The sequence below is a fragment of the Dipodomys ordii genome, unplaced genomic scaffold (assembly GCF_000151885.1).
Source record: "Dipodomys ordii isolate 6190 unplaced genomic scaffold, Dord_2.0 Scaffold1, whole genome shotgun sequence".
NCBI classification, from domain to species: Eukaryota; Metazoa; Chordata; class Mammalia; order Rodentia; family Heteromyidae; genus Dipodomys; species Dipodomys ordii.
Window position 1 is genome coordinate 66,126,002 of NW_012267217.1, and position 23,855 is coordinate 66,149,856.

General features: G+C 53.6%; 1 protein-coding gene across 1 annotated transcript; it reads left to right on the forward strand.

The window, feature by feature from the left end:
- The first annotated feature begins 11,380 nt into the window (after positions 1 to 11,380).
- On the forward strand, positions 11,381 to 22,529 carry Ackr3 (atypical chemokine receptor 3). The gene is made up of 2 exons (XM_013023829.1): positions 11,381 to 11,461; positions 20,687 to 22,529. Exon 2 carries the CDS (start codon positions 20,716 to 20,718, stop codon positions 21,802 to 21,804), a length of 1,089 nt encoding a protein of 362 aa, XP_012879283.1. The 5' UTR covers positions 11,381 to 11,461; positions 20,687 to 20,715; the 3' UTR covers positions 21,805 to 22,529.
- Positions 22,530 to 23,855: the final 1,326 nt, after the last annotated feature.

The following is a 23,855-nucleotide window of genomic DNA, read 5'->3' on the forward strand; positions in this document are numbered from 1 at the left end:
GCTCAGCTTTCAGGAGGATTTCACTGACGGTTATGTTTGCCAGGCACCTTAAAGGCCCGACATCCCATGTATGTGGGTCCCCCAGGGCTCCCTACACTCAGGTTCGAGTCCCAAGACCTCACATCTTGAGCAGCTACCAAGCTTATGCTGGGCATCCCGCCCGGGCCCAAGCGGCTTCCTCCTTGGATAATCAAGCCATGACTTCTTGAACCAAGCCAGGTAAAAATCTGCAGGTAAGGAACCGTGTCTCTCGGCAGACAGCCCTTCCCAAACACCAGAATGTCTGCTCTCCTGCTTCCTGCAGTCTCCTGTACCCTGCCCTCTCTCCTGCCTCTGTGACATGGCAGTCCAGAATCTTTCCATAGCACCAAGCTCAGGTGCATGGCTAGAGCCACTGTGTCTCTTCAGGAGTTGAGCTAAGTTCTCTCCCAGCTCGGCTCCAGGACCAGGTATGCCGGTGCATGCTGTAATCCCAGCTAGGTAGGAGGTAGAGATTGGGAGGATTGTGGTTGAAGGGCATTCTGGGCAAAAAGTTAGTAGGACTCCATGTCAACAAATAAGTTGGCTTCGTGGCTGGCGCCTGTGGTCCCAGCTGCACAATCCACAGGTAAGAGGATCAAGGTGCGCAGCCAGTCCTGGGGAAAGGCCAGGAAGACCCTGCCTGAGAAACAATGAAAGCTTTAAGAGCTAGGACTGTGGCTCAGGTGGTAGAACGCCTGTCCGACAAGCATGAGCTTTTACTGACAAAAAGACCACCTCCAAAACAGAACAAACAAAGTGCCAGAACCCTGTTCTAGGTGTTTATCTTCCTCTGTTCCATTCATCTCTTTGGCTGCAGTGGTGGACGGGGGAAGGGATGCGTTCTTAGCTAGGCCCCAAATCCAAGAATGGGGCTTTGGAGGGCTGGGCGGGACCGCGTGAGGAGTCTCCATGCCTAGTGATCAGGTAACGAAGGCCCGAGCCGACTCCGCTGCTCCACCATGATTCGAGCGAGAGAGGGTGCGCTACTGGACAACAGGCTTGAAAGGAGAAAAGATGTATGAGGGTCTCAGAGGCTTCTGTTTTGATCTTGGCTGGGGAGGTAGAGCAGCTCACCTGTGAGAGTGAAGCAGAGAGACAGAGAAAGACACACACACACACACAGAGAGAGAGAGAGAGAGAGAGAGAGAGAGAGAGAGGATACATGCACACTTGCATTAGGAGGCCTCTTCCCTCTATTCCACCGGGGCCCCAGGCTCTGGATGCCCCAGCCCATTCAGCACTGATGGTCTTCCCCTGGGAGAGGCCGCCCAGGCCTCCCAGGCCTCTCAGATGTGTGCTTTGTTGATTGCCTGGGTGTTTCTCAATCCAGTTAAGTTGATGGTGCAAATCCATCGGAAGCCGTGGGGAGGCGCAGCGTCCCCTGGGGGCTCTTGCGGCCTGGTGCTGTGGTCCTGGAGTCCAGCCCTTGCCTCTCTGCTGTGGTGATGTGGTCATATGAATCCATGAATGCCTCTCTTTTTCTTAAACTGGTTTAGGGTGAATTCATGGAACCCACCAACCAACAATACCAACTCATGGTGCTTTCTCCCCTGGAAAGAAAGTGACAGGGCCGAGGCACCACCGGCTGGCGTATGTGATCCAGGCTCCTGCGGGAGCTGCTGTGGCCGCATAGAAACCAGATCCGCTGTCCCTCCCCATGTCTTCCCTCCCTTGGCCATTAGTCAAGTCCTAGAATAATGAGAGTTCCCCCATGAGAAGTCCCGGGGACTCCCCTGAGCAGCCGGGGTGCAGGCGGGATGCGGGGTCATGCTCACAGATGGCGGCCTGCGGCCTCTGGCAAAAGAAATGGAATAAGGTCCCCGAAGTTCACAATTTAATCCCCAGAAACTGTGAATGTCAGCCTCTGCAGGAGTGGCATTTTGCAGATGGGGTGAAGAGTCAGCGTGATCCATGAGGAGGGGCCTGAGCTGTTAGGGGAGCTGTTGTGGTCACGGCACCCTCCCCCCATGAGAGGGGCCAGAGGGGGTGTGTCGGGGAGCCAAGCGGGGCTCCCCGAAGCCCTGGATGGGAGGCAGCTGGAGGCACCTCATGTAGGATGGCACATCACGTAGGATGGCACCTGACTGAAAGCAGATACATTCGGGTGGTCCCAACGCCACTAGGGTTGTGGTAATTTGTTACGGTGGCAATAGCACACTAATGAAGAGAATCCAAGGAGAAGGATGGAATAAAGAGTATAGTGACCACAGAGGTCAGGCCAGGGAGAACGCAGAGATTTCTCATGATGGAGAAGGGAGAAAATCTGGACGAATGCCGTCTCTTGGATTGGAATTACGTGTATGCGCATAAGCCCATTGTGTTTAAAATAGATGTAAGTATATTTTATACATGTGTGTGCAAATATGTCTGTCTTAGCGCTGGCCACTGACCACTGCACTGACATTCGCACACATCAGTAGCCATGGACACAGCACCCAGACCTTGGCTTCTAAACACCCCTGTCCACTAAGCTCCAAAGCAGGTGGTGGGCAGGTGTGGGAAAGTGGAAGCTGAGCCTGGGCCAATTCCTTGTGCTAGAAAGCAAGGAAGAAGGGAAGAGTGATGGGGATAAATCAAAAGGTACACCAGGCAGCTCTTGCTGGCTGAATCCGGAACAATCCGAACTGTAAAATAAATACTGAGAGGCGTTATTACAAAATGCAACAGGAAACCCCAAGTTTACACTACTATAAACAGATGAATACACCGAAAATTTGAGGGAGAAGGGGATATTTGTATCGATTCCAATATTTTCCCTTACAGCATATGAACTTCCTTAATTACTGGCTCAGTTGGCTATCTTCAGAGCTGAACCCAATCGATGTTTTTCACACTGTAAAGGGACAGTAAGAATCACCCTCACCCCTCCGACGTCGGCACTCCAAATGTCTAAGAATCCATTGCATCATCCCCTCCCCCAAATGGATGAATCTACCAAATAATTGAGCTGTTATATTCAAGTGTATCAAGGTGATGAGACTAAGAAACAAGGAAAGATTGAGGGAGGGAAGTAGAGGTGGGACAGGGGGACACCACAGGTGGCCGACCAGTCTGTCTTTATAAAAGACTTCCTTGGGATGGTCGTCAAACCCGGGGTGAGGTTTGGGGATTTGGAGGCAGGAAGTAGTGACGTCCATGTTCCGGTTTTGGCAGCCACGTTGAGACCAAGAGGAGCACGGCTGTGCGTGTGAGAAGTGCACGTTGGAGGGTCTGGGGTGGGAGTGGCGGTCGGGCATCCGGCGGTCGGGCATCCGGCGGTCGGGCATCCGGCGGTCGGGCATCCGGCGGTCGGGCATCTGCGGTAGGTTTAGGATATTTCAAAGAGCAGGGAGGAGAGGATGGAAAGAAGGAAGGGAGGAAAGGTCTCCCTTATTAAGTTTGCCTCAGATATTGTTTTAGGCTCTTTTTGAACCTAAGAAAATGGAAGGAGAAAACTGCCACCCTCTATAGAATTTCAACTCTTAACGCCTCTGTCAGCCGAAATAGTTCTATCAGATGTTCTCAGACGCTTAGCCTTTGCTGGCCTTCAGGATTTGGACATTTTTGAGCTGAAACTTTCCCCCCCACTCCTGGTTTGAAGCGGAAAATCTATATATTGAGGAATCAAGAGTATTAAATCACAAAACTGTAGGTTGCTAAAATTTGGAAGAAATGAGCCTCAGGTGTGACCCGAGGCGCATGATACTTGGTATCTCATTAGGTCCTGGGTGCTTTGATCCAGCCTCAGGGCAGAAGTTTCCTGCCCTTGCTGAGAGCCCATACCTTTCTTTTCTGGGTCACACTTTACAATAAACCGAAAGTAGAGAAAGCAACTCTTTACTTAGAACTTTCAAGAAAATTTCCCCCATGTTCTTAACAACCCTGAAAGCCAAGAATGAAAAATGGTGAACTAAGGACCAGGAAATAACATACACCCGTGCTAGCCACTAATGAGATGACTCACATGGGAAGACTTTGGCTGCAGCAGCCAAGGGCTGTGGGCTGTAGATGCGCTCCTGTTTCTCCCTTGCCCCAGTCCACCTCTCCCCTCTGAACAGAGGATCGGTGTTCCTTAGGCTGGTGGGGTACAGCTTTCCCCCCTCTGGGGTCCTGTGTGGCCCACAAATATTATGGATTCCTTGAAGATGTTGGGATTATAGAGACAGCATTACTTGATCTGGATATCCTGCCACTCACTTTTTAATGGAGGTGAAGTTTAATGTCAGTGCGGATCCTAAGTGTACTATTTGAGTTTTGATGAATGTGTATGCCCGTGTAATGAGGAGCTCAAGGAATTCTAGACAATTCCTTTCTAGACAACCTCCATTCCTAGAGATGACTGTTTGGTTTCTTTTCATTTAAACTTATTTTAACTGAGGCTTAAAACATAAGCACATTATGCACGTGGGGGTTTCTGTGGTGTCTCCATGTATGTGCACATTTTGCAATATTTAAATCAGGGTTGGCATATTTATCTTCTCAGACATTCACCACTTCTTTTTTTTTTTTGGTCCGGTTGTGGGGCCTGAACTCTGGGCCTGGGCGCTGTCCCTCAGCTCTTCAGCGCAAGGCTAGCGCTCTACCACTTGAGCTACAGCGCCACTTCCGGCTTTTTTCTTTTTGCTTATGTGGTGCTGAGGAATCAAACCCAAGGCCTTAAGCATGCTAGGCAAGCGCTCTACCACTGAGCCACTTTCCCAGCCCTCATCACTTCTTTATGGTCAGAATAGTGAGAATTCTTTCTTAAAAATATATAGTACAAAATTGTACCTTACTGTGAAATGGTATATCAGAACTCTCTCTTCTCTCTCTCTCTCTGAGACAAAGCCTGGTCTTGAACTAGGCTGGTCTTGAACTCATGGTTCTCATACTTCTGCTTCTTGAGTGCTGGGATTACAGGTGTGTGCCACCACACCTGGCCCACTAGAACTTCTTCTATCTAACTGTAATTCAGTAGTCACTGCATTACATCTCATCCCTTCTTCCCACCACTTTTCCTAGGACATAGCAATCACTCTGATTCTCAACTTCGAGGAGATCAACATATTTGGAGCCTAAATGTGAGTGAGAATGTGCAGTACTGGTCTTTCAGTGCCTGGCTCAGTGCTCTTAACAATAATCCATTTCTATCTATGTTGTCACAAATGACAGGATTTTTAAAAAGACCGAATAGTATTCAGCTGTATATGTGCATTCGCTTTTCTTTACCCATCCATCAGCTGATGGATAGTTAGGCTGCTTCTGTTTCTTGGCTATCGAGAATTGTGCTGTGATGATTTGAGGCTGCAGATGTCTCTCTGATAGGCTGGCTTCGTTTCCCTTGGATGTATTGCTGGACCATATGGTAAGCTCTATTTTTAATTTTCCGGAGGAACGTCCATATTGCTTCTGCAAGGACTGACTCATTTGCATTCCCACCAACAGTGTCTATTGCTCCCCTTTCCCAAACACTTGTTTTCAGTCTTTTGATAAAGCCATTCTTTCTTCAGTGAGGTGACATCTCCTGGTGCTTCTGATGTGCGTTTTCTTGATAGCTGGTGACATCGAACATTTTATCATGAGCCTGTTGGCCATTTGCAGGTCTTCCTGAGAAATGTCTGTTTCAAGCGGTTTGCTACTTTTAGGTTATGTTCTTTCTTATTTCGTTTGCAGTTGAGTTTTCAGAGCTCCTTGCATGTTCTGGGTGGATATCTGGTACCGCTTGTGAGATGTGTAGTTTGCAAATATTTTCACTCATTCTGTGGGTGATCTCTTCACACTAGATGAAATGCTTTTCAGTTTGTTATAATCCCATTTGTCTGCTTTTGCTGCTGTTTCCAGTTAAGTTCTTGCCCCATGGAAAAATAAAATACAGTGACATGAAAATAAAATAGGTTTGAGAAGGAAAAACACACCTCAATGACAATATGGAGTTCCCGAGTGCCCTCCTGATTTTGGTCCTTTTTCATTTCTTTTGTGGCTGTTTTTGCTGTGTAGAGGTCATGCTTTTATTGGAACATCTTTTAAATGTTTTGATGCTAACGTAAAGGAATTTTTCAATATTACTTTCTAATTGTTGTTGCCACATAAAAAACAATCGATCTTTTTGTTATGTGGCCATTCTAAAGTAGTTTTATAAATTCATCTGAAATTTTCTGCATAAAGAACTTCTAAAATTGTAATAAATGCCATTGTCCATCCTTCTCAGTCTGTATGCATGCCTCATTTCTTTTTTCCTCCCTTACTATGCTGCCTGGGACCTCTCACTGGGTGCATATGGAAAGGATGTGGTAAAAGTGACTATTCTTGCTTTGCTCTTGATTTTAGAACAGAAACATTTATTTTTTTTCACCATGAAGCAGAATACTAGCTGTAAATAATCTTATGCAGCCTGGATCAAATTTTCATGTGCTTCCTCAAATTAAGGGAATAAGTGAGAATCATTTTATTCTTAGCACGCTGGAAGTTATGATCGAGACTTAACCTCAACTTTTGTCAAGTGCTATATTGATACTCCAGTGTCCAACTTAACAGCTTTGCCTTTCAGTGATAGGCCTGACCTGGTCACTAGAGATTGTGTATGTTATTATAGTTGTTTTGCATGTTTGAAAATGGAGTTTTATGTCTAGGTTATTTTTCAATAAGGTTGGATCATTGTTGGTTTGGGGCTATGTGTGTGTTGTGCTGGTTCAGGGGCACTTGACTTTTTTGCTCAAGGCTGGTGCTCTACCACTTGAACCATATCTTTGCTTTTAGCCTTTTGCTGGTTCAATGGAGATAAGAATCTCATGTTTTTTTTTTTTTTTTTAAGCTGGGGCTGGCTTAGAACCAAGATCCTCCGATCTTGGCTTCCTGAGTAGCCAGGATTCCAGGCGTGAGTCACTGGTGCCTGGTGCCCTGGAACTCTGATGAGGAGTGTTGACAATACTTTTAAAAAAGCATTTCTTTTTGGTGCGATACTTACAGCTTTGAGTGGGTATAGCACAGTGGGGCCCTGAGTGTACACACCTCACTTCAGTAAGTGCCAGCAAAGCGGCTGTGCCCATTTACACCCCTGTTTGGGGCCTGGCAGTGCCACAAAGAAGAGTTATTCATGAGCCAAGAGGCTAGACAGGGAGGTGTGCGGGGCCATTGGAGGCCTGGCTGGAAGTTTCACCTTGCTGGGCTCATGGCCTGACTGCCAGGCCTGTGTGTGCACTGGTTCAGATATGTCCCACTTGAATAAGGGGGTACCCCAGGTACCAGCTTGGGGCTGGGTATCCCCAGTGAAACCTTGCTTCATACTGCAGTGAGTTGGAAATTCAAGAAGAAAACTAAGAACTAAAGCTGCTTCTTATCATGTGTGTGTGTGGCTTGAGAACACTGGCTATGAGAACCTGAAAGAACTTTCTTTAGGCAAAAGCTAAATTAGGTCTCATTCCCTCTGCTCCACTTTTCATCCCCTGCTTTCCCATTCCTTCACCTCCCATCCCCACCTTCCCTTCTTCCTTCCCATTAGCTTCTTCTGGGGTGCTTTCTGCTTAGTCAGTCATTCGTAAACCCTTAGCTTAGTGGCTTTAAAAAGCCAACTCACATAGCAGATTCTTTTGTTCTCTCCCTGTTTTCCCTCCCCCCTTCCCTCCCTCCCTCCCTTCCTCCCTCCTTCCCTTCCTTTCTGGCGCTGGCCTGGACCCCAGCATGGCTCTGAGCACAGCTCTCCTGGCCTCTGACATGCGTTCTTTCAGTTGTTTGTCTTTGTTCTGGTAAGGTTTGTCTTCTGTTGAACAAACAGGAGCACATGGCACGGGTGCACAGAGGCCTGGGTCTGGCCAGCCAGCCGGTCCCACTCTGTTCTCTCCCTGGCAGGCTGCACGGCCTTCCTGCCCTTTACATAAGCGGGATGAAAACAGCGCCATCTTTTGTGGCTGTTGCGAAGATGAAATTGGAATAACGCTGGCGGCTCACAGTCCAGGGAGACAGCAGACAGACAGCAAGCAGCAACAGGCCACACTGGAGATCCGCTCAGGACACTGGGAGAGGGAGGGGAAGTGGCCGGCCGGGGACCCTGGGACGACCCTCCACCGTTCTCCTTAACACTGACAGCCACCCAGCGACCTACAAGGCCCTTGCCAGGAGGGAGCTGGCTCCCGCCTACAATCTGAGTTCCTTGGGAGGCTGAGGACGGAGGATCACAGGGCAACGCCAGCCAGGTCATGAAGTCCTGAGAGTCTGATCTGCAATTAGCCAGCACAAACCTGGGAGGGGAGCTGTGGCCCACGTGGTAGAGTGCCAGCCCCGGGCAGAAAAGCTGAGGGCGCAGCCCCCAGGCCCCGAGGTGAAGCACTAGTTTGCGCACATGCATGCACACACGCGTGCGCGCACACACACACGGCCCCCGTGCGGGAGGAGAGCAGGTGCGGGTGATTCCAGCCGGATCTGGACAGAGCCCAGGCGGGGAGGCCCGCACCCCGCACCCCGCACCCCTGCCTCCCCGCCTCCCCGCCCTCCAGGACGGCCGCGGCGGCACGTGCAGTGATGCCGGTCCGGTCCGGTTGGAAGAGGCGGGCCAGGAGCTGCGGAGCGGGGCGGTGCCTCCCTCCCTGCCTGCCGGGTCGTGGCCGGATTTCCTTTCGAGGGGTCGCGGGTTCGCCGCTCGCCCGGACTTCTTTCTGCGCGGGGCGGAGCGCCGGGCTCGGGGCCTCGCACAGCCCCATCCGCAGGGGGGGCCGGCGGGGCCTGGAGGGCGCAAGGTCGGGTGCGGAGGCGGTGCGGAGGCCGGTGCGGAGGCCGGGTGCGGAGGCCGGGTGCAGAGCCCAGTGCGGAGGCAGTGCGGAGGCCGGTGCGGAGGCCGGTGCGGAGGCTGGTGCTCCCGGAGGCTGGTGCGGAGGCGGTGCGGAGGCCGGTGTGGAGGCCGGTGCGGAGGCCGGTGAGGAGGCCGGTGCGGAGGCCGGGTGCGGAGGCCGGTGCAGAGCCCAGTGCGGAGGCGGTGCGGAGGCAGAGCGGAGGCGGTGCGGAGGCCGGTGCGGAGCGGAGGCCGGTGCGGAGGCAGAGCGGAGGTGGTGCGGAGGCCGGTGCTCCCGGAGGTGCGGAGGTCGGTGCGGAGGAGGTGCTCGCGGAGGCCGTGCGGAGGCCGGTGCGGAGGCGGACCGTGGACCAGTCCTTCCGGAGTGCAGGGCTGGGTAAGGATCCAGTGTGGCTCCAAGGGCTGCGCTGGCCAAGCGGGGTGGGCTGAGTGCGGGGCCTGGTGCGGGCTGGGGCTGGGTACGGTGTGGGCTGGATGTGGCTTGTGTGGCCTGGGTGCGGGTTTGGGTGCGGCCTAGGTGCGATGTGGGGCTGGGTAGACCTGGTGTGTGGCTGGGTGCCGCCTGGTGCGGGCTGGGCGTGGGGCTGGGTTCGGTGCGGGGCTGGATGAGGTATGGGGCATGGTGCGGGCTGGGTGTGCGGGGCATGGTGAGGGCTGGGTGGGTGCGGGGCTAGGCTCAGGTTTCCTTGGGTACCGCACCCCGGGGTTCATTTCTTGGGTGCCATCTGAGGTTCTGTCTGTCTGAGCCATTGAGGAGACAGGGAGATGGGGTTCCTGCGCTCCCTATCTGCTTGGATTTCCCCCAAGCGGCCCCCACCCCCCAGACTGGGCCTGGCCCCAGAACACTCAGCAGAGCAGGGAGAGGCCTGGGCGGGTGGGCAGGGAGCGGGGAGGGGCGGGGGTCTGGAGGCCCAGCGGCCTGCCCCAGCACTGCAGGGCCGGGAAGCAGGCCCGCACCCCACCAGTGCTGCCCCCAGCAGGGCCGGGAAGCAGGCCCGCACCCCACCAGTGCTGCCCCCAGCAGGGCCGGGAAGCAGGCCCGCACCCCACCGCTGCCCCCAGCACTCAGGGAAGCAGGCCCGCACCCCACAGCTGCCCCCGGCACTCAGGGAAGCAGGCCCGCACCCCACAGCTGCCCCCGGCACTCAGGGAAGCAGGCCCGCACCCCACTGCTGCTGCCCCCGGCACTCAGGGAAGCAGGCCCGCACCCCACTGCTGCTGCCCCCGGCACTCAGGGAAGCAGGCCCGCACCCCACCAATGCTGCCCCCGGCACTCAGGGAAGCAGGCCCGCACCCCACCAATGCTGCCCCCGGCACTGCAGGGCAGGGAAGCAGGCCCGCACCTCGCGTCCCCACAGATGGGGTCCCGGCCCCCAGAGTAACGCGCCAAGCTTTCGTCTAAACAGCTTCTTCTTCTAGACGGTTTCTGTGCAGACTCTCACCTCCAGGATTCCAGATCTGGCATTTAATGGTCTGTTGTCGTTCTCAGTGGATGTATAAAAGAATCTTAGAAAGTCTTAGCTCAGGAGAAACTGCCTATAGCAACTGCCTCCACATCCTGGTTTTGAAGAACTCCAGGAGAGCAAGAGAGCAACATGAAAGCCAGCCTTGCCCATGGCTGTGGGGAAGAAGAGGGAGAGGAAGGGAGGGAGGAAGGAGGGAGGAAGGAGGAGGGAGGGGGGATGGGAGGGAGGGAGGCAGGCAGGCCCCACATTAGAGCAGCAGGGGGGGGTTAAAAGTGAAAGTCCCGGTGATGTCTTGTGGGTGATGTTACCAAATGGAACATTAGAAATGAGTATTACACATTGTTTTGGCTGGATTCCCCAACTGACAACTTTAACAATACACTTCTAGATAAGAATGCAGGTTTTAATTACAGTAATAATGACAATAATGAAGTGTTTGCTGGACTCACCTGGGAGGGGACCTTATCACAGCCTTTGGTTGATTAGCTTTTACTGTGTGTCTGGCACTGGGCAGGCCCTGTAGAAGGTCATCTGGTAGATTCTCAAGGATTTTATAACTGCAAGATCTTTGCAAATAGGAGCATTTAAATGAAATCTGTCATAAAGATGCGTTTCTGTACTTCTGGGTTATATTAATTGGCAGGATCTATTACTTGCTCATAGCAAAATACAGAGACTTTTTTTCTTGGTGGAATTAACAAGGAAAGAGCAGGCTTAATGATATCAACACAGCAGTTCAGAAGTTCAGGGTAATTTATCTTGGGACAAAGTCTTCAGTTGAGCTACAGGCATTCAAAGGCACTGGGGATGTTAATGGGATTATGAAAGATATACCTGAGAGCAGATCGATATCCGATGTCAGGGCAGAGCAGTGCGGCTTCTTTCTTCTGCTGACATTTCCCCACCATGGGGTCTAGACCTAGTGCTTGCATTTAGACTTTGTGAGTGAAGGCAGGCCGGTGTTTCCCCAGAGTGCAGGAAAACAAGAGAGGAGCAAGGTTTGCAAGTGTGCGTGCGTGCAGGAGTGTGCATGCAGGATGGGGGGGGGGGGGGGGTGTTGCAGGCCGCAGATGAGGGTTACAAAGCTGCCACCTAGAGGCGCCTCTCTGCAGTGTATATAACGCAGGCCTGCGGCCCCGGCGCTCACAGTTGCCACAAAACTGCTGAGCACGGAGGGAGCCCGCGAGCCAGCTCAACAGCTCACAGCCAGGAAGGCGGCTCAGCCAGCCAGGAGGTAAGAGACTGGGGTACCAAAGTGGGGGTGTTGTGCGGTGCTGCGGCAGCGAGGGACGAGAGGGGGAGGAGGGCCGGCTGAGCTGCTTGTAGTCACTCCAGCCTTTCCAGCGGAGTTTCTGGGTGCTGGTTTCTGGGTGCTTTGGCGTCTGGTTCTGAAGGGCAGGCTGCGTGTTGCTAAGGGTTGAGCTCATTTGGGGCTTCGCGTCTCCTTGCAGAAGTTTTCTTTAGTCACTTGTTGGGGCGGTGGGCGGGGGGGGGCGGGGGGGGGTGTTGGGGCGGTGGGCGGGGGGGGGGGTGGAACTGGAGAGATCTGAGGTTCTGGTGTGTGTCTGTGGCTGTGGAGGCCTCAGCACCAGCTAGCAGAGGATCCCTGCTGAGGAGCAGCGGCCATCCTGCCTGCCCGGGGGCGCAGAGGAGTCGCTCGATGGCACTGCTGACCTGTCCCGAGTGTGGTGTAGAACTGGCTGTGCACACAGCATGGCAGAAGAGAGACCTTCTCCCAAGAGGCATTGTTCAGTGGACTAGAACCCGGGACTGAAAGTTTCTCTGAATGTATTCTTTGTGAATGATCGCAGACTCAATTCAAACTTCGTGCTCTGCGCCGTTAAGATCCTGCAGCCCAGAGGCTGGAACAGGAGTGCTCTACACAGTCCCGTCTTCTTGCTCCTACTGGCATCCTTGCTAACCTGAGTATTTCTTGCTGTCTTAGAAAGTGCTCAGTCCAACTTCACGTAGACTTTCCAGGTAAAATGTGAATTTTGCTGGGCTTGGTGAGCATGCATGACAGTTTGAGGGGGGGAGAGGAGGGGCGGGAGTGTGTGTTTGGCTAAGATGCACAACTTCCAGGGAGAAAGAGAAGTTGTAAAAGTCAGACCAGCTGGCCCCCTCTCCTCTCCTCTCCTCTCCTCTCCTCTCTTCTCCATTTCCATTCATTTGCTTACAACAGAATTAATTAGCTTTTTTTCTACTGAGGGCACTGAGCCTCCTTAAATGCTTAGAACCATTTGAAGGTATTGGGGCAGTGACATCTCTGGGAATTGAGTCTGCCAAGCCTCAATGTGGTAACTTTCTTCTTTCCTTTTAAAACACAGATGCTGCCTTTGTATGCCTTTATTTCAGTCCAGGAAAACTCGGAGCTCAAATAGACAGGACTAGAAAGGAGAGCAGGGCTCTGGTTTCCCTGCTTAACTTTCCATAGATTTTTAACTGGATAAATCGCTGGCTTGGGATAATCAGAGCCGGCCCGGGATGCAAAAGCTTTTCCTGGGTGCAGCGCTGCCCATGGGGCTGTGGTTTGGAAACAATTTGCTCTTTTTCCCTTGCTCTCCCTCCCGTAAACACTTGAATGTGTCACACTGCTGGCTTCCTGGGGGGGGCCCTCGGGGGAGGGTGCAGGCTCTGGGGACCCCGCAGAAGCCCAGGAAAACTGAGACTGGCCTGCATTGCATTTTGCTGCCTGTCAGGAGTTTTATTTATTTTTATTTTTATTTTTTTAAGGGTCAGGCATTTGCACTCATATATATTTTTTTAAGTTCCAGAAATTTTCCAAGGTAGTTTGCTTGCATGTCACTGAATCAAGAGTTTGGGGGTGACTGCCCTGTAGTAAGAGCAAGTCTTCGGAGTTGAGAATGTATTATGAGTTCTAATCAAGCTCAGAATGGGCGGGGAATAGGCTTGCTGGATGGAGGAAAAAAGAAAAGAAAAGAAAACACAAAACCCCCTACTTAATCAGAACAGTGGCTTTTTGTGTGCTGGTTTGGGGCACAGAACTCCTGTTTCCAATTCCACATTGGGAAGTTGGTGGAAGCTACTCAAACTTGGCCACTTTATAAACTTAAGTGAGACCGAGACGGGCAAAAGGGACCCCAGCATTTCAGATCTTTAGATTTTTTCTTCAGAGATTTTGTGGACTATGAATGGAATTTGGCCCCAGAGGCATTTCTGCTTTCAAATCGGGCAACTCAAGGACTTGGTTTTGCTCTTAAGAACATGGGATTGCATGTGTATAGGTACAATTTATAAAGAAACAGAACACTGTGTCCTGACAAGTGGTTTTAAAGTCCACAGAAGAAAGGCGGAGCTCCAGAGCACACATCTTCGGCTGTAAAGAAAGCAGGCCACTAGAAGAAAGAGAGGGGGACAGGTCGGAGGGGAGGGCTGGCCTGGTTTTGAATACTTGATAGCTTTCTGCTGGGAATAGCGGGTGCTTTTGTTCCTCAGAATGTACCAAAAAAGCAGGAGAAAAACAAAGGAATCTTTTCCCCAAACAAACCCCAACTTCTTCCTGAAGGAAGTGAGTGGGCACAGCATGGTTTATGAGCAGATCTGCAGAGCTGCAAGTCCTTTTGGAAGGGGACTGGGTTTTGTTCTGGGCGGGAAGCAGACTAGGACTATCTCAGGTGGCCTTGAACCGCTGTTGACCAAGGGACAGATAGAGGGAGTCCGGGCAGGGAGTCTGCACTTCAAAGGCCGTGTCCTCCCGAGAGCTGGCACCTTCTGCTTCTCCTGATGTGGCACACCTCTGGGGATGCGTGTGTCTTCTTCTAGTCTGGTGCCCCTCCCATGGCCTCTTCCTGGTTCTAACTGGGGTGGGGAGGGAGGGGGCGGGGGCTCCCACTCCAATCTGCTAAGCCACATGTGGGGATCTCTGGGTCTGCTCTGTTGGGCCCAAGGTCACAGCCTTGCACCCGCTGGCTTCCGGGTTGGCATTCATTCCAGTCCCCAGTCCCTCATGTGAATGAGGCTGTCCCGTGTGCCAATGTCAAGCAGGGCTGAGTATGCCCTGGGAGCAGGTGGCCTGTGCCACAGTTAGGCAGGGCGTGGGTTTCTCGCTCCGTTATTTATCTACCTTTGAGCTGGCACGTCATACAGGTTTCTTACTTGTATAAAAGCAAGTCACTCAGGGCCACAGTGAATGCTGTTTCCCATTGGGAGGGTGCTGGGGGCAGACAGTATGTCCCTGAGCTCTCGGGCCTAATGGATGGCCACAGAGAGCTGTTGGGGCAGCTGCTCCCTGGGGGCTCCCCCAGGCCTGGGTTGCTCTTCCCGGGTCTCAATAAGAGAGTCACTTCAACAACGAACAACAGATCCTCTATGGGACACTGGCCCGTCTCAGCTCCATGTTCCGTGTAAACTGGTCCAGCCAAGAGGAAGAGGTGGCTCTGTGTGTCTCACAGGGACCAGGGAGGTTGCTGCTGCACATAGTTCCCTCCTGCTCAGAATCTGAGACCTCTGGTCCCGGTGGTCGTTCAGGGTCCTCACTGGCCCCATTTGTGGACGGGCAGTAGGATTGGTGGTCAGCGCTTGACTGGGAACGGCCTTGTAGGACACAGGTCGTACATGGCCGAAAGCTGGCGGGCGAAGGAGATGGCCGGAGGCAGAGGCCCCAGGTCCAGCGCGGCAGCCAAGGTGGACTCCTGCATCTGAGCCCGTCCTTGGGCCTCAGGGCCTGCCCAGTGCTATCTTATCTGGCTCCTGGGGCAGCAGAGGCCTCTGGCCTGAGGGACAGGGAGGCTATTCCGCCCCTAGCCTCTCGGCGTGGCTTGTCCCCTCCACCCCAAGCCACGCCTTGTCCACAAGCCTCACAGCCCGTCAGACAGGCCCAGGCCTGACCTTTCTGCCCCATCCATGCCTGGCCTTTATCCCCGCCATCTCCCTTCTTTCCAGGCAGTCTGCCTCAGCCAGGTTGGTAACTCGAGCCACGCCCCACTCAAACATTCCTGGATCACCCTTCTCCTGAAGGCCTAGCCCCCCCCCCCCAGGCTGGCAACTCCCCCTCCCCCGCAAGTCAGGGAGCGGGCGATAAGTCTTTCTGAATCTCTGACCTCCTCAATGGGTGGGTGGGTTCTTGTAGGGCTAGACCTCCTGCTTCTCATCCTCAGCTCCCCAAAGCAGGGCCTTGAGGAAGAGACCCCCAGGAACACCAGCTGGAGGCTGTGTTAGCCATCCAGTGCAAGTGTGGGTCAGGCGCTGGCCTTGCTGGAGATCGAGCGACAGTTGCTTCACTGAGCACCCACTCTGTGCCCTGTTCCTTTAATCCAGTGACAGTACAAAGACAAACGAGACGCCAGGAGTGTGCGGCCTTGAATACAGGAACAAGATGGAGACAGGGAGGTGTGTGGTCAGTGCGGGGAGCAGGGCAGGGCTGCCCAGCGCTTGGAGGGGAAGGAGGAGACGCGGAAGGCAGACGGGTGATGTTGACAAGGGCTCTCAGTCAGCTGCTGGGACATGGGGAGCATGTTGAGTCCCCTTGGGTGAATGTTGGAACTCTCTAGAAGGAGCTCAGCGGGTTGAGAACATGTGGATGGAAGGCCAAACCACCGCCCCGCAGAGACGCCAAGCTTGGAGTCTTGCAGTTCTGGCACTGCCCCCAGCACGCCGGGTGAGCTCGGGAGAAGCCCTGGGTGCGATGAACACCGAGGCTGCTGGCGGCGGCTGGGTGGCGGTGGAGACTCTCGCTGGGTGATTAATAAGACTGAGAGGGAAAGGCACATCTTCCAGAAAAGCTCTGTGTTGGACAAAGGCCCCGGCGCCAAGGGGGCTGCGAGCAGAGCTTGAGCCCCTGGCGACCGGGGTGCATGGCCGGGCTGGACGCTGGATGTGTTCTGGGTGCAGGTGGAAGCAGCGGTAGCCACGTGGACCCGTGAGCTGCATCCGCGTAGGAGGGAGGGGGGGGCAAACCAGCACGCTTGCCTTTTCTTCTCAGTGGGGTCTCCATGGTGCAGAGAAACAGAACATGACGCTTCTTTGTTTTGAGTCCCAGATTTTGGTCTTTTCTCCTTCATTGCCAGGACTCCGATTGTGTGTGTGTGTGTGTGTGTGTGTGTGTGTGTGTTCACACATCTTTCACTTAACCATGTGCTATAACTCTCCTTGTTTATAAAAGCAGCCCTCTTTGCTGGTCTTTCTTCAGCTGTACAGTATTCCACACGGTGGCTTTGCTGTTCTTTATCCAGCCAGTCCTGTCGCTTGCATGAAGTTCTTGCTAGAAAATGAATACTGCTTGTATGCATGCTTGTATGCATGCTTGAGGCCGTGAAGCTATGCCAGGAAGAGAGGTGCGCTTGTGGAATCGGAGGGCTGGAAAACTTCCTTGTCTTAAGTCCCTTTCCCTCTGCCCAGAATCTCTTACGCAGACACTATCTTATGCAGAGCCCTGTCCCGTGTCTGCTTGGGGGTGGGATTGGGGTGGGAAGAACGCCCAGGCAGAGGAAGCAGCCTCCAGGTGTACATCCAGAATATCTCTTAAGCCCTGGCCTGAGGCTGGTGGGAGTGGAACTGGGTGGATTCCAGCCGTGGGGCTGGTCTGAGCAGGGTAGGGAAGGCTCCTTGGCGTCTTCTGGGTTATCTGCCTCCGGCCTGCCAGCATAAGCAGACCTGTAGTGCCGGCCTGGAAACACTGGTCCGTATTCAAGGAGCAAGGGGCCACCCAGCCTTCCTTTCAGATTCAGGCAGATGTAATCTGTTTTCTATGTCCTGAACAGGCCCTGCTCTGTGCAGGGCACTCTGAGAATTCTGCTTCCACTCAAGATCTTTTATTTCCAAGTGCATCGTCACAGGGCAGGGCCGTGTCCCTCTGTTTGCTCTCCTGTGTGTGTTCTTCTCCCTGTCTGCGACTCAGCATCACCTACTCACCTAAGCAAGCTGCTGAGGAAGGTCTTTGCTCCAGCAGTGGACAGATACCATCCCAGACGGGCTCAGGTGAGGGACAAGGCCGAAAGCCACACCTCCCGTCCCACGCAGCTCCTATTTTGGATGAGGGGGTTCACTGCTGTGTAGTATTCTTTCTTCTGGAAACCCAAGGCATGGAAAGTGCCTGAATGACAGAAAGGCTGGGCTGCAGCGTGTGGTACTTGTGGGTTCTGGCTTTTGTTTCCTGTTCGTTGTCTCTGTCGTGTGTGGAGGATCTGGTTGCTGCCCTTCCCCGTCTTCCTGCCCTGGAGTGTCCTGTCCCTGCTCCATGCTGGAGCCTTGCAGCAGGACGGAGATGCTAATTTGGGCCCAAGGGGAAGCATGTGGGCCTGTGGGTACCTGTATCCTCTGAGTGTCTGTCACCCTCTTCCTCACGCCAATCAGGGATCAGGTGTCTGATTGATGATCTGTGGTCAGGAACAGCAGAGCTGTCCACCTCGACTGTATTCTTCAGCCTCAGACTATAACGGCTGTACCATGTCCAGCCGGGTGTGGCTGGAGCTGTGAGCCTATCCCAGAGATATTGCCTGTGATCATGAAATCAGTGATCTGTGCTGAGAGGCAAACGCAGAAGAAAGGGCACCTCAGCCCTTGCTGCTGCCACCTCCGTGCCGGGACCCAAGGTGGCAGCCAGGGAGCAAGGCGTCAGATCAGAGTCACAGACCCAGAAGGACATGGACAGGCACCTTCTCCACTGGCGCCCTGCCCCTGCCTGGGGCTGGCAAGCGCAGGAAGAGAGGCCATGGCCGCACAGGAGTCTCCCTGCATGGAGAGAGCTGTGGGGCAGGCTTGAGGTCCAGGCAGAGTCAGGGGCTCTGCCAGGCCCCCTTTCTCCTTCTGGGTCCTGGGCTCCCTGGCTGCATCTGCCCAGGCCTGGGCTGTGCCACTGGGGAAACGAAGAGGCCCGAGCCACACCAACTGAGCCCTCACTCTGGGGTCCCCGTTGCCACTGGGCTGGGGAGCTGTGGCTTGTCCTCCATCCAAACTCCTCTGCTCTCCGGGACCAGGGGGCCAGATGAAATTATAGGAGAAAGTGCTCTGTACACGAAGCTGAGCTGCACATGGGGTTCATTTTAAGAAAATACAAAGGAAGAAAAAAAGATCCCTGCATTGGAGTGGCACAGGAGAGCAGAGCAGATCCCTGCTGTGCATCTGTGGAGTGGGGTCGCTGCTGGGCACAGGGGTGGCCGTAGCCACTTCTGTCCTGCCTGGGGATCAGCCTGGGTGACAAAAGGCCGGTCTTTTGGAAGGCGTCCTTGGCAGCCTTGATAGACTCGAGTCTTCTCAAGTCCTTAAAGCTGCGTCCCAGGACAGGGCCGGTGTCTCCTAACTTGAGATTGTCCTGAACTTCATCTTGCACATCTTGGTGGATGTCCCCCTGTGCTCCTGGGGTGGGGGAGGAGGGCAGTTTCCCAATCTGGTAGCCACAGGCTCCTGCTGGGCGGCTCTGAGGACAGCGGTCTTCCTGGTTGCATGGCCAGTGGGCCCCAGGAAGGAGGAATTTGGAGGGGGTGGGGATGTGCATCACAGGAAGCCAGAGGTAGAGCAGAGGAGACTGAGGCAGTGAGGGCACCAGGAGGGACACCCGGGGCTCTTTATGTCCCCGGAGGGGAACCTCTCCCAGACCATAGGCTGTCTCCTGACTGGGACTCAGGAGAAATGTCACCTGCTGTGAGTGTTGGGGTTCTGGGGGTCTAGGGAGGTGTGGAACTGTGTGCCTTTTCAGGATCCTGTTCATGTCATGTGCCCTTATTCTTCCTCTGAGCCCATGGTCCCCTGCTGCTCAGCTGGTGAGAGCCAGTCTCCGGTGCTGGTGAAGCTGTGCTTCTCTTCTAAAGGGGAGAGAGATGGCCTCCTCCTGAGAGCCCACCACGTTCTTACCCCCCGACCAGAGCATCTACTGGGTACCGGATTCTCTCAGCTCCCCGGGTACCGCTGAGCTACATGCTGCTTCCTTGGGTGGTAGACACCTAACTAGCTAGTCTCAAGCTAGACGCTAGTGAGTAAAGACACAGAATTCCAGCCCAGGAACGCCTGGTCTTAGCATCAGAGCTTTCTGAGCTACAGTTTTAGACTCTCCGGGTGGCTCCCCAGGGCCCTGACCATGGCTGCTCTCCTCTGTCTTCTAGGCAGTCCTCACATGACCTGAAGCGAACTTGGCAGTCCGTTGTCACCTGTGACCAGTGAGCTGGACACGCGCCTGAAAGCAGGAGGCAGCTGCCAGGGGCAGGTGTTTCTGGGCCTCCACCCCCTGCAGCCACTTGGTGTGGTTTGGTGGGGTGGGGGCGGGGAGGACAGCCGTCCCAGGACTGTGGGATTTGGGGGCCGTCAAAGAGACAGACAGCAGAAAACAGCTCCCGGGGCTCCCGCTGTGCTGCGGAGAACTCCCAGACACAGCCTTACCTGGGGCTGTGCGATGGTGACAGCACTTTGGCCCCTTGTCGGGGGGCAGGGAAGTCAGGGGGCAGGCTGGTCAGCTTCCTTCCAGAAAGGCAGCAGGTGGCGGCTTCCCAGCCTCGGGCCTTGGCACACGCTGCTCTTAAAGCAGGCTAACAAATAAAGGCAGGGAAGCCGGGGAGAAGGGCCTGATTGGTCGGCTCCCCATGGGAGGTCACACAGCAAACCCTTAGTGTGAAGATTTGGGGTGCAGGCAATGGAGCTGGACACTGCACATAAGTTCCCTGTTTCTCAAGTGGCTTTTTTGGCCCAAGACCCAGGTTTGTCTAAGGGTTTTCTGGAAAGGTGAAAAGCATCAAGTCACATTTGGAAGAGGATTTGAAATGCTTTCATTGAGATGCCACAGGGGGACCCTTGTTGGTCAGCCTGCCAGGAGCGGATCAGCCCTGCCTTTCTTGGGGGATGTGGGTAAATGGGTTCCCCAGTCCCCTGCTGAGAATGGGCGGGCCATCCGCGTTACCAAGACCCTGGCTGTGCCGCCTGACGTTTCTTTGGCCCCTGTACCATGTTGATTTCACACTCTGGGCACAGCCAGGCTGATGATGTCTCCAGAACACAGCCATGAATAGATTTAGAAAACAAACAGGACTCTCTCCCAGAGTGCCATGTGGATTGAGACTGGGTGTGTTTTATTTTGTTTTGCACAGATGTCTTAGGGTTGTTTTCTTTCCTGTGTGTGTGTGTATGTGTGTGTGTGTGTGTGTGTGTGTGTGTGTGTGTGTGTCTGTCTGTCTGTCTGTCTGTGCTGGGGCTTGAGTTCAGGTCCTCATGCTCTGGCTTAGCTTTATCAGGGATGGTGCTCTACCACTTGAGCCGCATGTACACTTCTGGCCTTTTGATGGTTATTTGGAGACAAGAGTCTCATGGATTTTCCTGCCTAGGTTGGCTTGGACTCATAGTCCTTAGATCTCAGCCTCTTGAGTGGCTAGGATTATCGGTGTGAGTCACCAAGTGCTAGACCTCTTTTCTCCTTTCTTGGTGAAGATGCCATCTGGCGAGAGCAGATCTGCTGAGAGCATCGATCGGAAGTTGCGTCTGTCCTAACGCGGTGCTCCATCCTTTGTGTTTGCTGCAGGTCTTCCGGCCCCTCCCTCCCCACGCACCATGGACCTGCACCTCTTCGACTACGCGGAGCCTGGCAACTACTCCGACATCACCTGGCCATGTAACAGCAGCGACTGCATCGTGGTGGACACGCTGCAGTGCCCCGCCATGCCCAACAAGAGCGTCCTGCTCTACACACTGTCCTTCATCTACATCTTCATCTTCGTGATCGGCATGATCGCCAACTCCGTGGTGGTCTGGGTGAACATCCAGGCCAAGACCACGGGCTACGACACACACTGCTACATCCTGAACCTGGCCGTGGCTGACCTGTGGGTGGTCATCACCATCCCGGTCTGGGTGGTCAGCCTGGTGCAGCATAACCAGTGGCCGATGGGCGAGCTCACCTGCAAGGTCACGCACCTCATCTTCTCCATCAACCTCTTCGGCAGCATCTTCTTCCTCACGTGCATGAGCGTGGACCGCTACCTTTCCATCACCTACTTCGCCAACACCTCCAGCTGCCGGAAGAAAACGGTGCGCCGCGTGGTCTGTGTGCTTGTGTGGCTGCTGGCCTTCTGTGTGTCGCTGCCGGACACCTACTACCTGAAGACCGTCACCTCCGCCTCGAACAACGAGACCTACTGCCGCTCCTTCTACCCAGAGCACAGCATCAAGGAATGGCTCATCGGCATGGAGCTCGTCTCCGTGGTCCTGGGCTTCGCCATCCCTTTCTCCGTCATCGCCGTCTTCTACTTCCTGCTCGCCAGAGCCATCTCGGCGTCTGGCGACCAGGAGAAGCACAGTAGCCGGAAGATCATCTTCTCCTACGTGGTGGTGTTCCTGGTGTGCTGGCTCCCGTACCACGTGGTGGTGCTGCTGGACGTCTTCTCCATCCTGCACTACATCCCCTTCACCTGCCAGCTGGAGAACGCGCTCTTCACCGCACTGCACGTCACGCAGTGCCTGTCGCTCGTGCACTGCTGCGTCAACCCAGTGCTCTACAGCTTCATCAACCGCAACTACAGGTACGAGCTGATGAAGGCCTTCATCTTCAAGTACTCGGCCAAAACCGGCCTCACCAAACTCATCGATGCCTCCAGGGTGTCAGAGACCGAGTACTCAGCGCTGGAGCAGAACACCAAGTGACACCGCCCCGCAGAGGCCCGGGGACATGTGAACTCCCGGGGTGCAGGAAACTGGGGGTGCGTGGATGCGTGGGGGACGCGTTGAGGAAATGGGCCCCCCCTGCTTCCCTCCCGTCTGCCTCACACTGACCAGGGTGGCGGCCACTCTGCTGTGCACGCCAGTAGCGCAGCAGCAGGCCGGAGTGTGGATCAGAGTCAGCTCAGGACAGACGCACCGGGACACCTGTACCATAGAACCTTTCGTGTCCTGAATTGTTCTTATAATATGGCGGTTTGTATTTAAGTTTTAAGACTTTTATTTTCTCACTATTGCTAAACCTTCCAAACGTATTTGAAAGGTTAAATATATTTTAAAAGTTGTACGGGAGGGGTCGTGTTGGCTTACTCAGATTGTTAGAGTTTGAAGATTAGTTTGACTTTGGTTTTGACTAAGGATGCAGTAATTGTTAGCTGACATGAGATTATATATATATAAATATAAATATATAAATATATATATATATATATATAAATATATGCCAGTCTTGGCTGAAGTGTTTTATTTACAATAGTTTTATATCTGTGTGGTGTTTTGTACCGGCACAGGATACAGAACAAAAACTGCTCTGTAGCGCAGTTTGTGACATTAGTAGTGTTGTAAAGTGACATTTAAAATGGAACAAGAAGAACAGAGTGTTCTCTCAGTTTGTAAGTTATTTTTTTAAATAAAGATGTTTGTTTCCTAAAACTGCATATGTGCCTCTGTTTTAGAAGCGTGCTTGGCAGGCGTGTAAGGTGATGCGTGTGGAGATGTACGGATGGTACTGCAGTGCATGGGTGCCTGCGTGTGCCCGGGCAGGCTGGGGGAACATGCGTGAAGACTGAGCCAGCCGAGAGCCAGACCCTGGGTGAGGGTGGAGGGAGGGCAGACAGGGCCAGTGCTTGCTTTGTTCTTTACAAGGCTTTCCAGGCTGTGATGGCTGTAGGAGAAGGGGGGGCGTTGGCAGCCACAAGTGTGGCTGGAGATGTTTGAGGCCTGCTGTCTGCCTGGGGTGGAGTGAGGGCCCGGGGCGGGGTCTGTGCCCGCTTCCCAGGCCACCTTCCCTGCAGAGGGTCTGCAGCATGAGCCCTGTTTGCTGTTTCCTGCTACAGACGCTTGCAGAGCCCAAGGCTACCTTTGCAGACTTTTCACTTAGAAAAGACCTTGCCGATTACAGAGCCCCTCTGCCATTACCCACGGAGAGAAGTTTCAAGACCTGACAGATGCCCAAATCCTCGGAAAATACCAAGTCCTATATTTTCTATGTTTTTTCTCTATCCATGTAATGGTGTGATGATTAGTGGTTGACTTAGATGTAGCAACAATAATTAGGCATTAACAACAGTACCCAATGATATGATAGAATACAGGGAAAGTCCCTTGAAGTTACAGTTTGCAATTTAAAAATTATATGTGTTTGTTTGTTTGTTTGTTTGTTTATTTGGTGCCTGAACAGGGGCTTGACCTCTGGCCTTTAAGTGTGACTTAGCTTTTTATGTTCAAGGCTGGTGCTCTTCTACTTGAGCATATTGCTCACTTCTGCCTTTTTGCTGGTTAATATGAGGTAAGAGTCTCACAGACATTTCCTGCCTGGGCTGGCTTTGAACTTGGATCCTCAAATCTCAGCCTCCTGAGTAGTTAGGATTACAGGTGTGAGCTACCTGTGCCTTATTTTTAAAATGTAGGTAACTAAAAGGCAGAAAAGGCTGGGCTGAAGAGAATTACCCGTGTACTGGTACACACACACACACACACACACACACACACACACACACACACACACACACCACACACACACCAAAACTCAAAACAGTGAACTATGATCCTGAAACAAACTCTAGGTGCTCACGGCGGACGTGCTCTGTGGGCCCTGGGGACCTTGGGCTGCGGCTCTGAGCGTAGTGAGGCCACACGCGTGGAATTCCCTGCAAGGTCGCCAGTCCCAGCTCCCTGGCGGGCCCAGCACTCACCTTTGGCTTGTCCACAGGCTCCCGTGCCGATCACCTGACCTGAGGCCTGCAGAGGCAGTCTGT

Coding starts and splice junctions, on each gene's coding strand:
- Ackr3 (XM_013023829.1), top strand. CDS start 20,716: ATGGACCTGCACCTCTTCGACTACGCGGAGCCTGGCAACTACTCCGAC.